The 15,921-nt window shown below is 41.3% G+C and overlaps 1 protein-coding gene across 3 annotated transcripts in view; it reads left to right on the top strand.

Moving 5' to 3' along the window:
* The window catches only part of SLC24A2 (solute carrier family 24 member 2), a 253,342-nt gene that overhangs the window by 222,753 nt on the left and 14,668 nt on the right, over window positions 1-15,921 (top strand). For all 3 annotated transcript variants that reach the window (XM_086685390.1, XM_086685388.1, XM_086685389.1), the window contains 2 exons: window positions 474-611; window positions 9,798-9,887. In XM_086685390.1, the coding sequence (XP_086541516.1) occupies window positions 474-611; window positions 9,798-9,887 (228 nt within the window). The remainder of the gene's footprint in view (window positions 1-473; window positions 612-9,797; window positions 9,888-15,921) is intronic.

Here is a 15,921-nt window from a genome sequence, read left to right as displayed (position 1 = left end):
TCCAGGGCCTGAGAAGGGAGTTGAGTATTGTTACTGAATTGTTTCTACAGTTACTTTCATTTGCCTGCTCAAAATCACCGCTCTAAAAATGCATAAATTTGTTAGTAAAAAAGATATATATGTGTAATTTTTGTTTAATTTTTAATTAAAAAAATCCTTCCCAAGGATTCCCATAATGAAACCTATAGCTTTGTCTTCAGGGAGAAGGGAAAGAGGAGAAGGTGGGCATTGGGGGTCTTTTGCTCTACAGATACGGTTTCTCGTACAAAGTTCATGGATCGTAGATGTCACCCACTGCAGTTGAATGATCAGTTCACTTAAGTGAGAAGCTGAGGAGCGTTCAGGGAGAGAAAAGGAAGTTCCTAAGTTCCCATGGCTGTGCAATGTATTGTTTGTCCCTGGGCTCTTGTGGCCTGTGGACGTTGTCGTCTTTTTTATTTGTTTCTTCTTTCATGTCCGTTTTTCTACAACAGACCACAGAGACGGGTGAAGAGGAGGACCAGCCTCTCAGCCTGGCCTGGCCTACCAACCCCCGCAAGCAAGTCACATTCCTAATTGTTTTACCCATAGTGTTTCCTCTCTGGATCACCTTGCCTGACGTCCGCAAACCTGTGAGTAAAGCACCGTTTGTTTCACCAACTCCTTGTGAAAAGCACGGTACATAGCAGTGTGATAGTCTGCTTCTATTTGCCTTAAAAGGGAAAGGAGGGGTGACATATATACACGTGTATGCTTATATATGTCTAAAATTTCTGCAGACAGAGGCACAATAAGAGTGATTGCTCAAGTTATCGAATTTATGTAACAAACCACCCTAAAACTTAGTGGTTTATTCTGCTTGTGGATCCTGCAGACCAGGAGTTGAAATAGGGTGCACTGGAGATGGCATGTCTCTGCTCCACGTTTGGGGCTTCAGATGGGAAGACTTGAATGGCTGTGAGATGGACTCATCTGGAAGTTTCTTGGCTGATGTTTCTGGTCCCTAGGCAGAGAGGATTGAAGGGCTGGGCTCAGCTGCAGTGGTCTATGGGAGAACCTAAATGTGGCTTCTCCACGTGACTTGGGCTTCTTCACACCATGGTGACCTCATGATAGTCAGATGTGTTAGATGAGAGATCAGGGCTCCAAGAAGGATTGTCCCAACAGCAGAAAGCAGAAGCTGTGTGGTCTCTGATGACCTAGTCTCAGAAGTCACAGAGAGTCATTCCTACTATATTCTATGGGTCAAAGCAGTCATTGATTGTGTTGGTTAAAGGGGAGGAGACAAAATGTTTACTTAGAATATATCATTGTCATATAGCATATGACACCCTTGGTGGGAGGAGTGTCAGAGAATCTGCAGCCATGTTTTAAAACCACCGTTGTGATTGTCTCTGAGAGGAGGAAATGAAGGTTCGAGGCAGGAGGGGAACTCACCTTTTGTTGAGTGTGTGCATGGATTATTCATTCAATTCAAAAATAATTTGAACAAATGCATTCATGTTGCATAAATGCCTACATGTCTGATCTTCTCCATCCTGTATTGTTATCATTACTGCAATATTATTTTCTACCGTTATTATGTGCCAGGTGTATTGAACACAATACCATCTTATGATCAGCAAAATACAATCTAAATGTAGATCAAATCAGAAAGAGACTTCTCCTACTATTAAATTGGATTCTTGGGCCAGGGCCCCAAAGGGTAAAGGAACTAAATGATAAGAACTAGCTGTACTTTTTTTTTTTCTAGAGAGAGAGCGAGCAGAGGAGAGGGGCTGGGGGAGAGAGAGAGAGAGAGAGAGAGAGAGAGAGAGAGAGAGAGAATCTTAAGCAGGCTCCATGCCCAGTGTGAGCCTGACGCTGGCCTCAATCCCCCAACCCTGGGATCATGACCTGAGCTGAAATCAAGAGTCAGACGCTCAGCTGACTGAGCCACCCGGGCACCTGAAGAAGTAGCTATACTTTTTATTACGGCCGTACACACGTCATTCAACAAAGGTATGTGCCTACTATGTATCAGACACTGCCCTAGGTATTTCAATAAGCTATATTGTGGAATCTCAGGAAACAGCTAGTGTAGGAAGGTGTGTATACACACACACACACACACACACACACACTTATTTGTTAATTTTATTTATATTTATTGTATATAATATTACATATTACTGGCATAAGTAGAAAGAATCTTGGGCACTAAGAAGTTAACTAACTCATGCCTAAACACTTCCTAGCAGATGGAGCTGAGATTCAGACCCAGGTCTGTGTGACCACACAGCCTGGGGTCCCCCTCATATTTCATGATACCAGAAAGTGGAAATCTGAGAACATCATTTCTGAAAGCACTTAGAATAGGATGGTGTGGTAACGTACAGCACAGTGGAGCGTAAGTCTTAAGAGCCCCACGGTGATCCCACTTTCCGCACTTGAAAAAGACAGAACAAAAATCCTGTCCCGTTGGCCTGGCCTATAAATAATCCAGCCCAGGAGAGAGCCAGTGTCTTATCAAGGACAGGCCAGGAAAGGACCCCCTCATGGAAGGACTCCCAACATTAGAGGCTTTCCCAGTAAAGGATGCATGTAATAGGTGTGGCTTACTGAAAGCAATATTTAGGTTTCTTTATTTGCAACGCGAGTGTAGAACATCTGCTCTGTGCAGAGGCTCGGATCCTGGAAACCTACGGCCAAATAGCTAGAATGTGTGGAGTTTCTTCTTGGCTCCCATCACATTGACATTTCCAAGATGTGTGTGCTCACATGTGCTCTCTTGCACTCTCTCTCTCTCTCTCTTTCTCTTTCCATTGCTCTGTTGTTTGGGCCAGTGCTCTTGCACAGCCCCGGGGAGGAAAATCAGAGAGACAGACACAGTTTCCTAAATGTTCTCCTTTGTACGTCTAGTATGGTGTGACCCCAAGCCGAGGGGGCTGGCTGGCTGCTAAGGGAGTGTCAGCACACGAGCACTGGAGCAGTCAGGGAAACGTGCAGGCATGGGAGGAAGGTGCCAGCCATCAAGGCCTGGGCTCTCGGGTTGGGTGGGACTCCTAGAGCAAGGGCTGGCAAAATGGCCATCCTCTCTGTGATGGGAGCTCAAAGGACAAGGAAGCGGTTAGAGAAGATCAGAGCTCTGAACCAGCGACTCCTGGAAAACACACAGGACCCCACCATGGCAGTAGTTACCTGGATGACAACTTCTTTGGCTGATGCTATAATCCTGTTGGGTGCAAAGCAGGAAGATGCAGCTGTACGTGATGCTTTCCTTTGTACAACCATGGACCGGTCGTTCACTGCGCACACACCTTGAGAGCCAGCCTCTGGGGCCCAATAGCCAATGGGGCTTTTGCTCCTTGCAACCTCAAGCGCCATCCCCGGGATGGACCGGACTTTTTCCTCATTTTCTACATATGCTGTGTGCTTTCCCAAGCAAAAATGTGACTCTGAGGTGAAGCATTTGGGTGTTTTTAAATTTCCTCAGCAAATATTTATTGAGTTACTATTGTATACCAAGCATCAAGCTTGTGCCCTAAGAGATAAAAAGACACAGAATTCACAATTCCTATGTTTACGGACTTCTAAACTAAGTAGCAGAAACAAGGCATATAACTACAGAGGACAAATGCACAGCTCTATCAGCGACAGGAGCTATATTCAAACTGGAGTCTCCTGACTTAATATTGTTCTCATTCTACCATACTGACTACAGTGGGGTTTTTTTCCCCACATACCTCATGAGATACACAAGCTTGGGGAAGTCACATCTCAACTTTGGACCTCACTTCTCCTCCTCTGTGAAATAAAAGGGTGGAAGATCTTTAGATTCTCTGCCAACCATGACATTCTGTGATTAAGGAAAGCGTAAAGATATAACCATCAATACAGTATTATAAATTTTGTTTAATGTTTATTTTTGAGAGAGAGACAGAGTGCAAGCAAGGAACGAGCAGAGAGAGAGACACACAGAACCTGAAGCAGATTCCAAGCTCTGAGCTGTCAGTACAGAACCAGATGTGGGGCTCGAACTTGTGAACCGCGAGATCATGACCTGAGCCAGAGTTGGATGCTTAACTTATTGAGGCCCCCTAGGCACCGCCAGTGTTGCAAATTTAAGGGGACCATACATCCCAGTTTGCCCAGAATTGTTCCTTTAATCCCCAAGCCTGCTGGTTTAGAAGATGAATTATATGGTCATCCTTTGCATATACAAAATGCCAAATCAAAGAAACCATGCCAGTTAATACAAAAGCCAGGAAGTAGCTTCTTGATCATGCTTAGCACAGAAGAGTTTCATTAAGTTTGATCTTGATCTTGTATCAGTTAGCAACTGCTGTGTAACACACCACCCCAAAACTTAATGGCTTAAAAAAATAAGCAGTTTTTTAGTCCAGAATTCTGAGAACTGACCATTTGATCTGAGCTCAACTGGACAGTCCTACTCACTTATATGACTCAGGGCTTGTTGGTATAGGAGTATCTCAGCTACAAAAGCTCATCTCTGCACTACATGGTATCTTATCTTTAAGTAAGCTAACCAGAGCTGATTCACATGATGGCCAAGTTCCAAGGGCAGCAAGAATGAAAGCTGCAAAGTTCTCTTGAGATCTAGTTTGGAATCTGCATGCTGTCATTTCTATCACATTTTTTGGTCAGAGAAAATCAAGGCCAGCCCAGATTCAGAGGATGGGAAGATAGCCCTCACCTCTTTTTTTTTTTTCTTTTTTTTAGTTTATTTATTTTGAGAGAGGGAGAGTGGGGGAGGGGCAGAGAAGAGAGGGAGACAGAGAGGGAAAGAATCCCAAGCAGATTCCACGCCTTCAGTGCAGAACCCGATGCGGGGCTCGAACTCACGAACCATGAGATAATGACCTGAGCCGAAATTAAGAGTTGGACACTTAACCAACTGAGCCACCCAGGCACCCCGAGACCTCACCTCTTGAAAAGAGTTGTAAAGTGTCATGGCCACTTATGCAGTCTACCACAGTCCTCATGCACTGCCACAAGGGCCTCTTGACGAGGGAGAGGAAAAAGAGAGGAGAAAATGATTAGTTAATAAACATTTGCTACTCCAGAGGGCCCTGTCGGCTCTGTCTCCCCAGTAGTTTTTTTTGTTGTTGTTTTTTTAATTTTTTTTTAACGTTTATTTATTTTTGAGACAGAGAGAGACAGAGCATGAATGGGGAGGGTCAGAGAGAGGGAGACACAGAATCCGAAACAGGCTCCAGGCTCTGAGCCATCAGCACAGAGCCTGATGCGGGGCTTGAACTCACGAACCGCGAGATCATGACCTGAGCCGAAATCGGCCGCTTAACCGACTGAGCCACCTAGGTGCCCCTCCTCAGTAGTTTTTGAATTACCCATAGAGATGAACATTCCAAACCTTGACAGTAATTACAAGGAAAACATGATTTTTTAGTATACATCCAGTTTCAGGGTAAACGGTCCTCCCACTTGTTTACTTGTTTTTATTTCCACCTCATTTATATGCAAATTATATGATAGTGTTTGTTGGATTATACACACTCCCAGCTCAGATTAATTCACTGGTACAGTCTTCTTAAAATAATGGCTGTGTTTTAAAAGTAAAAGAACTAAAATATAAATCTTGATGAGGAACAGGTCTTTGATAAAAATTGAAAATAACAAAGGAAATAAAGACCCCAAAAGTTATATTCTCTCATGACCTAGGATGGGCATTCTTACAAAACAGGAATGGATCTAAATAAGGTATCAAAACCTTAGGTATTAGTTCTAAGGTATTAGAACTGGGAAGGTACCAAGAAGTCAGCTATATCTTTGCAATTTATGTCATTCATTGATTCATTCACCAAGTATTTATTGTGTCTGCTGTGCACCATGCACAGTTCTAGCAAGAATGAAGTGTTTGAGACCCAGAGAGGTTTAGCAACTTGTCCAAGCACATCCAGCAAGTAAGAAGCAAAGTCAAGACTCCCGGCCAGGTCTCAGCTGTGACTTTCACCTCTCTGACTTTCAGTCTCCTCATCTCTTAAAAACCAAAATGAGAATAAGATTATCCTATAACCACTACCATGATTATCTGAGCATTTATTATGTGCCAGGCACTTTTGTAGACACTTTATGGGCACGAAGACCTGAGGACAACTAGATATTTTTTATTCCTCCCATTTTACAGATGAAAACCCCTGAGGCTTTGAAGATGAAATAATTTGTCTCAGGTCACATCACTGGTAATAGGTGAGCAAGAATTTGAATACTGGCCGTATTAATTAGAGAACACACTTTTAATCTTTAATAGGATTATCTGGGGGACTTTTGTTAGATATGTTATGTCCCAAAACCTTGCACAGAATAGATGCTAAGTGAGTATTTGTTGAATTTAAATCAGTAAGGATATGGCCAATTTGTGCAATCAGCTAATGTCCAGAAACGTTTTTCAAGCCAAGAAAGTATCACACTGATGTACTAAAAGCTTCTAATGAGAACATTAGCTGTCAATTAGACACATAAACCATTACATTGGGAACAAAATGGCTGGCACATGGACACAATTTGCTTTTTGCTAATTAGTATGAGGTTCATCCCAGCAGATGTTAGGATGAACCACCATTACTAACCAAAAATTGACATGTCAGACCTTGGCTTCAAGGGCTATTTTCTTTCTTCCAGTGAGACTGGTAACTAAATAATTGCACAAGTGCTACCGGGCAGTGATGTCTGGAATGAGACCATTGAGTCCAAATAAGGGGAGTGGATCAGAAAAAATGAAAGAAGAAGGAATTACCTGGGCTGTGAGATTGGAAATTATAAGGTAGCTTGACAGTTGGGAAACACTTAACCAAACTGCTGGTGCATGAAAGGGTTGAAGCTTCCAAATCAGAGACAATATGGGAGGTTGGGTGAGGCAGATGGCCATACAGCTGGAATGCTAGTCTATATCTCCCTGAAGCTCTTTATATTTTCTGACATTCAGAGCACACGCTAGTATGATGATCGTCATCATGTCTATAGCTGGGAATATTTTGAGCGTTATTGGCCTTATTTTTCTTCAAGAACAAGTTGGTATAACCTACATATTGGGAAGGCATGCTATAGTCAGACGGAGTAGGCTTGAACTTCAGGTCTATTTCAAGATTTGCATACAGAGTAGGTACTTGGCCTTTACCTACCCCCAGTTTATGATGAAGACATGGAAACTTACAAATAAAAACTATTTTTAATTTATTTTCAGTGAGCCCCTAATAAAACACTAGGTACATATAGATGTCCATTAATTACAAATTGGCCTCTTGATCAAGGACCATAAGCATCAAATTTTAAATGAGAGAGGTTTTCTTTAGTATGTTGGTTTGAACTTAATCCCTTTACCTCCTTAGTCTGGTTCCTTAGCTGCTACCTTTTGACTAGGAATGTTCTATGGTTCAGGGATGATATTTCTCAGATGAGAAGTATGTTCAAATAATTTGATTCTAACTTGTGACATTACATCAAATGAACAGACATGCAAAGGTATAATAAATAAAATAATAATTACATACTTAATAAATGAGATAGCATAAAAAGTGAGCAATCTGTGAAATCAGGACTCTCCCAAGATCTCCTGTACATATACCATAAAGTATGGAGATGATGGGGTGCCTGGGTGGCTCAGTCAGTTAAGTGTCCAACTTCGGCTTAGATCATGATCTCATGGTTTGTGAGATCGAGCCCCACATCGGGCTCTTCACTCTCAGTGTGGAGCCTTGCTCAGATCCTCTGTCTCCCTCTTTCTCTGCCTCTCTCTCTCTCTCCCTCTCTCTCTCTCTCTGTCTCTATCAAAAATAAATAAACATTTTTTTTAAGTATGGAGATTGTACTCCATTGCCTTATAGGATGTCCAGAATCAAGCTCACAGACTGGCTTCTGCTCCAATCACATGGGTGGCCCAACACCACAAGAAAAGCCCTTTCCTTCCCTGTGACAGAGCCTGACCCTAGGAGCTGAAACCACCATCTCAGGATACTAGTACAGTGACTTGTGACCAGAAGAAAAGAACAGGAACCCCAATCAGCTAAACTCCGTGGCTGGGAAAACTGATTTCTCAGCACTGGCAATTCCAAGGCTCGGCGAGTCTGGCCTCCAAAACCCAGCGGAATGCTCAGCTTTAAAGGAATTTGCTCTCAGAAGAGCATGTCTCAACCTCCATTTTGAAAAATTGATGACTTTTCTTTCCATAACCCATTAAAGTGCTCAGGTCCCCAGAAAGGGCCTGAGTCTTTAGCCAAAATGTTTTCCTTCTAACACAGGGAAGGGGTGAGGGGCCACAGCCCAATTTAATCAAGCCCACTGGTCTTCCAGACACTGAAACTAGCAGATAGCCCCAAAAAGGCAGCAGTCATTAAGAGAAAGAAATGGTTGTCATGAAATTTAACAGAACAGTATGAATGATAATAAAAACATACATTGAAAACTTGCAGTTAGTAAAGAGAACATAAGCCTGTTTTGGGGCAATAGAGACTATGTCCATTATTATTATAGATCTTCAAGAGATTACTACGTACAAGTTTATCTTTTCCTTTTAATAAAGCTCTTAAAAGCCATGGCAGAAAGTGTTCTATGTGACTGCCCAAGGTCAGCCCTTTAGACAATTGAGATAGCTTTCCTCCACGTCAACTCCAGGATTCACTTCTCTGGACAAAATTGGATGGCATTACCAAAGCAAAAAAATGAGATTGTTTCTCAAAGTGAGAAGCTTTGAAATAAAACACGTTTGGCAGTAATAGGTGAGAGACTGAGTGCATTCTGCTATCTGAGCATGTTTTAAAGGGCCCCAGTTTTGCAAGAAAAAAGCCATCAACAAAACTCCACTACAATCCAGTGTAAACCTGGATCTCCCTGTAGTGGGATTAGGTTACAAAAAAAACTGCATTTTGAGTATCTGGTTTTGGTTAATATTTTAAGGAAACTAAAAATGCTCACTCTGAGCACTGAGTAATGTACAGAATTGGTGAATCACTATATTGCATTATATTATACACTTGAAACTAATATAATACTGTGTGTTAATTACACTCGAATTTAAAACATAAAAATAAAAAGTGCTCACACTCTAAGCCTGAGATTGCACAAAGGCCTGTGAACAAAGAAGAAAAGGACATAGTACAGTCAGGGGTGGAAAACAGGAGGGAAAATCTACTCTGCTGCCCTGTGGACAGCAGTGTGCTGGGCCTCTGTTACTCCAGTCTGTAAGAGTGGTTCAAATATCCTGGAGGGGGACTGTCATCAAGAATGTATAGAAACTATGATGATGGCTTCCTCTCTGTGGCTTTTCCCAGTAATTCATGGGACTGTAAGAGGAACCTGTTTTAGAATCTGTGGATCCTTCTTGTTAACAGCAATTAGTCACGTAGGTTTTCTGGCAAATGGATTGCTAGGATACATGGGGTGAAGCAATACCAACTAATGGATTCTGATGAACTTGAGCAGAAGACAGAAAAAGGGAGCAGGAGAGAAAGGAAGGCTATGGGGTAGTCAAGAGATTGAGAGCAAGACTAAGAAACCAGGCCACGGAAAGGGCAGGGGCGGGGGGCATCTGAGCAGCCAGCAGGAGGAACAGACATTCTTTTCGAGAGACGTCCATCTCAGGCACTAGCTTGCTGATGATTTGGCTCCAAACAACATTCCTAAGAGAGAATCTTCGTGTCCCGGCCTAAACGCTGGGAGGGAGGGCCTTTTGATTGTGAAGCCTGTGAAGATGGGAGGGAATGAGGGAGGAGTAGCTGGCATTGGTGGTCTTAGCTTTAGTCCGCCAGATCCACCTCACTGGATGGCACTGACACTCTCGCCTCTTCCTGGTTCTCTTTCAGTCATCAAGGAAGTTCTTTCCCATCACGTTCTTCGGCTCCATCACCTGGATTGCTGTATTCTCTTACTTGATGGTGTGGTGGGCACACCAGGTAAGACCTTAATCCTAACACTCATCCGCCTGGTTCTTGTGGTTGCCAAATGGTTAATCAGTGTGTTTGCTTTTGGAAAGTGTCAGATCGTACTGTGTCTGACAAGGTACATATTCCAGGACTAAAAGAATTTTACTCCACTCACCTTTCCCATCCCTCCTGGCCTTTTCCTGTAGCATGGAGTCAAATCAGCAGAACCCTGGACAGCCGTGTGGAAGACGGCACCCTATCTCTTCTTGTCCCCAGCAACCTGAATCCAGGCCTACCCAGGTCTGGGAGGAATGTCAGGTTTTGCCTGACTCCGTGATGCTTACTTCCTCTTGGGCAGCCACTCACCTCGTGCTCTCACCAGCCTTTCCAATTGGCTGTAGGAACAGAACTGGAGACAAAATGGTCTCTTCCTTGAACCTCTGTTCACTATAATGATGATGCATTTTGCTTTTACCACTTTTAACCCCGTACAGTTATAGTGCCCATCACAAGAATAAACGCTCAGGAATTGTTTGTTGTCACACACATATGAAAGAATGAAATGCAAAAGTTTTACATTCTCAGAGATGACAGTGGTAAACATTGATTGAACGTGTACCAGATGCTGGATAATTCACATCCCTTCATCCTTGTGACTTGACAGTCACCCTGTACATAGGCACAAATCCTATCAAGGAGATGCTATTATTAACCACATTTGTAGATCAAGGAGTTACGCTTAGAGCTAATAAGAAAACAGCTCGGGATCATATAGGTAGTAAATAGCAGAACTGAGATTGTAACCCAGGGCTCTGACACTCCAGAACTCATGCTTTTAATCTCTATTATAAACTACACAAATTTCAAACTTCCCACTTGTATTCTTTGTTTAATACAGTCTTAAAATTATTATACTTGTTAGCATAAATAAAATATAGCAATTGAAATAAGGAAACGTGAGAACATACACGGATATATCAAAAATGGTGCTAAAATAATTGTTTTTTGATATGCCAGAATAAATGAGCTTAGACCTTTACCTCACACCGTACTCAAAAGTTAACTCAAAGCGGATCATCGTTCTACGTGCAAGTGCCAAAACTATCAAATGTCTAGAAGAAAGCAGAAAATCTACATGACCTTGGGTTAGACAAAGAGTTCTGTGATATAATGCCCAAACATCCATAAAAGAAAAATCTAGTTAGTTAGACTTCATCAAAAGTAAAATTTATGCTTTTCAGAAAATACCACTTAAGTAATTAAAAGACAAACCCCAGACAGAGAGAAAATATTTACAAATTATATACATCTGATAAAGCACTTGTATCCAGGATATATAAAAATCTCTTAAAGCTCCATAATAGAAAGGCAGGGGGGCACCTGGCTGGCTCATTGGCAGAGCATATAACTCTTGATCTCAGGGTCATGAGTTCAAGCCCCACATTGGGCATGGAGCCTACTAAAAAAAAAAGAAAGAAAAGAAAGAAAGGCAAGCATCTACAGGCATCCTAATGTTTAAGATGGTCAAAACATTTGAAAGATATTTCATCAAAGAAGATATGCAAATGGATAATAAGCATAAGAAAACATGCTCGACATCATTATTCATTAGGGAAATGCAAATCAACACCACAAGGAGATGCCGCTTCACTCTCACCTAGGGTAGACATAATCAAAGAGACAGATAATAACAAGTATTGGAGATGATGTATAGAAATTGGGACCCTTATATATTGATGGCAAGAATGTAAAATAATTCAGCCACTTTAGAAAACAGTTTGGCAGGCCACAAAATGTTACACATAGAGTCATCATATGATCCAGTGGTTTCACTCCCTCTGTACCCAAGAGAAATGAAAACATCTACACAAAAATCTATATACACGTTTACAACAGCATTATTCATAATTGCCAAAAAGTGGAAACAACCCAAATGTCCATCAACTGATGAATGAATACAAAAAATGTGGCCTATCCACACAATAGAACACTATTCCACAATAAAAAGGGATGAGGCATTAATACGTGCCACATGTGAATGAACCTCTAAAATATTATGCTAAATGAAAAACGATGGTCACAAAAGAGCACATGTTGTATAATTCCATTTATATGAAATGTATGAAAAGATCATATGTTGCATAATTCCATTTATATGAAATAGGCAAATCTATAGAGACAGAAAGTAGTTAATGGTTGCCTAGGGTTGGGGAGGTTGGAGGGAAATGGGTACGCTAATGGGTAGGGGGTTTCTTCCTGGGACGATGAAAAAGTTCTAATTTTAAATTATGGTGATAGCTATTCAAGTCTATAAATATACTAGGATATTGAATACACACTTTAAGTAGATGAGTTTTTTTTTTTTTAATTTTTTTTTTTCAACGTTTATTTATTTTTGGGACAGAGAGAGACAGAGCATGAACGGGGGAGGGGCAGAGAGAGAGGGAGACACAGAATCGGAAACAGGCTCCAGGCTCTGGGCCATCAGCCCAGAGCCCGACGCGGGGCTCGAACTCCCCGACCGCGAGATTGTGACCTGGCTGAAGTCGGACGCTCAACCGACTGCGCCACCCAGGCGCCCCTATAGTTCAATTTTTATAGTCCTGCACTGCCATGCTAAGTGAGAACTACCTGTTTAATTCATTTTTTTAATGTTTGTTTATTTTTGAGAGAGAGAGAGAGAGCAAGCATGAGCAGGGGAGGGGCAGAGAGAGAGGGAGACACAGAATCGGAAACAGGCTCCAGGCTCCGAGCCATCAGCCCAGAGCCTGATGCGGGGCTCGAACTCACGGACCGCGAGATCGTGACCTGGCTGAAGTCGGACGCTTAACCGACTGCGCCACCCAGGCGCCCCAAGTAGATGAGTTTTAAGTTATGTGAATTATATCTCAATAGAGTTATCTAGAAATCAACACAAGATACCACTTCACAATCATTAGGATGGCTATAATTAAAAACACAGACATATGTTGATGAGGATGTGGAGAAATAGGACTTCCAACTCCCGCTATCAGCACAGAGCTTGCTTGGGATTCTCTCCCTCTCTCTACCCCTCCCCCACTCGCATCTGCACTCTCTCTCTCAAAATAAATAAATAAACTTCAAAAAAACTCACAGAACTATTCTTAAAGGGTGAGTTTTACTGAATGTAAAATTAGACTTTACTATATGTAAATTACACCTTAATTAAAAAAAAAAAAGTACATACAACATCATTGAAAAAAAGCTGCTGGAAATGTCAGCTAATATACCCACTATTATTCCTACAAGATATTTTATATTATTCCTACCCTAGTTATTTTATGATGTTTGACTTCAGATTATTCTTCCAGGATATTTCCAAAACATTGTTGATCCTCAAAGAAGTTCTATGTGGCCCAAAGTCATGATTTTCCGCATTCTTTGAAAGTCATTTGCCACCAAAACTGCATAGAAATCTTTGTAGAAGATGAGCCTCAGCCTCCAGATTTCCAGGCTAGAAGGACTCTTTGCCATTTATAACATGTAATGGCTTTTCATTCTGTAACTATTTTCATTCTTTAATGTACTGATAAAAGAGTGGTTTTTATTCTCTCTTGTTTTCTAGATATTTCATCTTTTTCTAACTTTTTAATGATTATCTTAATTCCATACTCTTGCTTCCTTTTCATTCTTGTAGAAAAATGCAAACACAATGCCTAGAATAGTATTACCAAAAGGGCCCAGAAATATAAAGTGCATAAAGAGAAACCTTACTTTCTAGTAATGAATGAGAAGTTTCTCTGTCTTTTCTCCTATAGGAATGCTTTTCTCTTTTAAGACATCCAGACATCTGATCAAAATAGCACATTCTGTTCTAAGAAGTTTGGCTCTAATTCTGCTGTTTGTACAGAATTTTTTGAGCTATAAAAGCCATAAAGATAACAAATACACCATTTGGTGCTCAACTATTTTGTTATCCACAGCCTTACCAACAATAAATGCTATTTAATATCTTTATTTAGCTACTGTTTAGCCAAAAATAAATGCCCCTTACATTAAATGCTTTATGCATATTTCCCCTTAGTTTTCGTTACTTTTTATTCTTTTTGTATCATGAAATTAGTAAATGTCCTGAGTGATGAAAATGTGGTTAAAATCCATCCTGCATCTAATAGGAGAAGTTAATTCTAAGAGTCAATACGACCCTGTGTCTCATTTAGCCAATGTGACATTGGCTCCTGAAACCAAGATAAGGAACTACATCATGCCATGTTCAGAGCAGCACTGGATTTGGATTCTGAGTGGCCCCATCGTTTATTTCAATTGGAAAACAAAGGAATTCCCAAGAGACTGCTGATATCCTTTCTAGCTCTAAACTTCTCTGATGATGCCAATTTGATCAGTGCTGTCCCATCTATGCACCGCACCTATCATCCTGCCTCTTGCTCATGGAAAACCAAAGTCAGTGAAATGTTCTTAAAATGTGCCTATGAAGACGCGTTGTCAGACAGCAAAAGTGTTTCTACAGCCGTGCAGATTCATCAAGAGTGTGACGTACAATAAAAAGTCTTCATTATTCTCATGATTTCCCACATTATGGACTGATGCCTACTAAACCAGCTTCTGTCTGAAGAGCCCAGAGCCAGAGCCCAATGGCTACAGGCTGATAAGTTGGAAAGGGAGAGGAGTAGTGCCTGAGTTATCATAGCTGATAGTTACTGAATATTTACTTGATACCTGACCCTTGCCATTTGCTCTGTATGCATCATCACATATAATCATCACAACGACTCTGAGGGTTGGATGTTATAATCCCCATTCTACACGTGAGAAAAACCCAGGCTCAGGAAAGTTGGCAACCACGTACTAGGAGCAGCAGGCTAGGATTTGCACCCATGTGTCCCTCTATCCATCCAAGCCATCACTCTTAACCGCACTACCATACCACCCCTCTGCAGTTTCTGCATTTTTTCTGCCTGTGGAGTCATTCAAACTTCAAATATAAACGTTGCTTTAAAATAGCCACTGCTTTAGAACTCCCTCAGAGAATCACCCTGTTTATTGGGGGTGACAACCATTGACTCAGCATCTTCACAGTCTTTGAAAATGTTTCACTCAAGATCTAACTCAAAAAATAGGTCACCAAGGAGAGTTTTGCTCAAATAGGGCACTCCTGTGTAGAACTCTTATTTAATTTTTTTCTAGGAGAATCAGCAGAAAACACGCTAGGGAAATCACCTAAGTACGTAGATGGATTTATTTATTCAGCAAATAGGTATTGAGAGACTACTAAATACAGGCTATGTTCTGTGGATTAAGGAGACCGTAGTGATCAAAGTAGGAATTCTGCTTGCATGGAACCTCCTTTCTGATGGAGAGCAGTGAATCTTTGCTCTGTGAGGTCAGGATAAACTAGTTCAGCTAGCCAGGCTCTAGAGCAGGCGTGACCACCAAAACAAAAATAGCTCCCAACTATGCTTTTAAGTTCATGGAAACTAAGCTATTACTTACAAGATGTAGAGATTATTTGAATAAAACTTTTAAAAAAGAAAGAAAGGGTCACCTGCATGGTTCAGTCAGTTAAACGTCCAACTTCCGCTCACGTCATGATCTCAGAGTTCATGGGTTTGAGCCCCACGTCACGCTCTGTGCTGACAGCCTGGAGCCTGCTTCAGATTCTGTGTCTCCCTCTTTCTCTGCCCCTCCCCTGCTCGTGCTCTGTCTTTTCCTCTCTTTCAAAAATAAATAATAAACATTAAAAAAATTTTTTTTTAAAGAAATAAATGAATTTATTCTATTCCCTAAAAACCCTTATTCTTGCATTCTGGCCTTCTGCATTTTTTTCAAAAAATGATGAATGTCATAGAGTAGGCCATTGAAAACCAAACTGAAGGCACTATCTTAAAAGTTTCAGAACTGCAGTTCACTAACTCCAGAAAATACATAGAGCTTTTAAAAGTCCCAGGAAGACAAAAAAATTTGCTCAAGAGGATGTAGGAGCCTCCATCTGAGACTAGACCAACTGTCCAAAATAGACTTCATCAGTGTTAAAAGGCAAAGACCAAAATAAAACATAACCATCCCCCATCATTTTTCAGTAATG

This window comes from Puma concolor, chromosome D4 (genome assembly GCF_028749965.1).
Source record: "Puma concolor isolate L17-30 chromosome D4, mPumCon1.1.hap2, whole genome shotgun sequence".
NCBI lineage: Eukaryota > Metazoa > Chordata > Mammalia > Carnivora > Felidae > Puma > Puma concolor.
The sequence above is the reverse complement of the archived record's forward strand: the minus strand, read 5'-3'. Positions and strand labels throughout refer to the sequence as shown.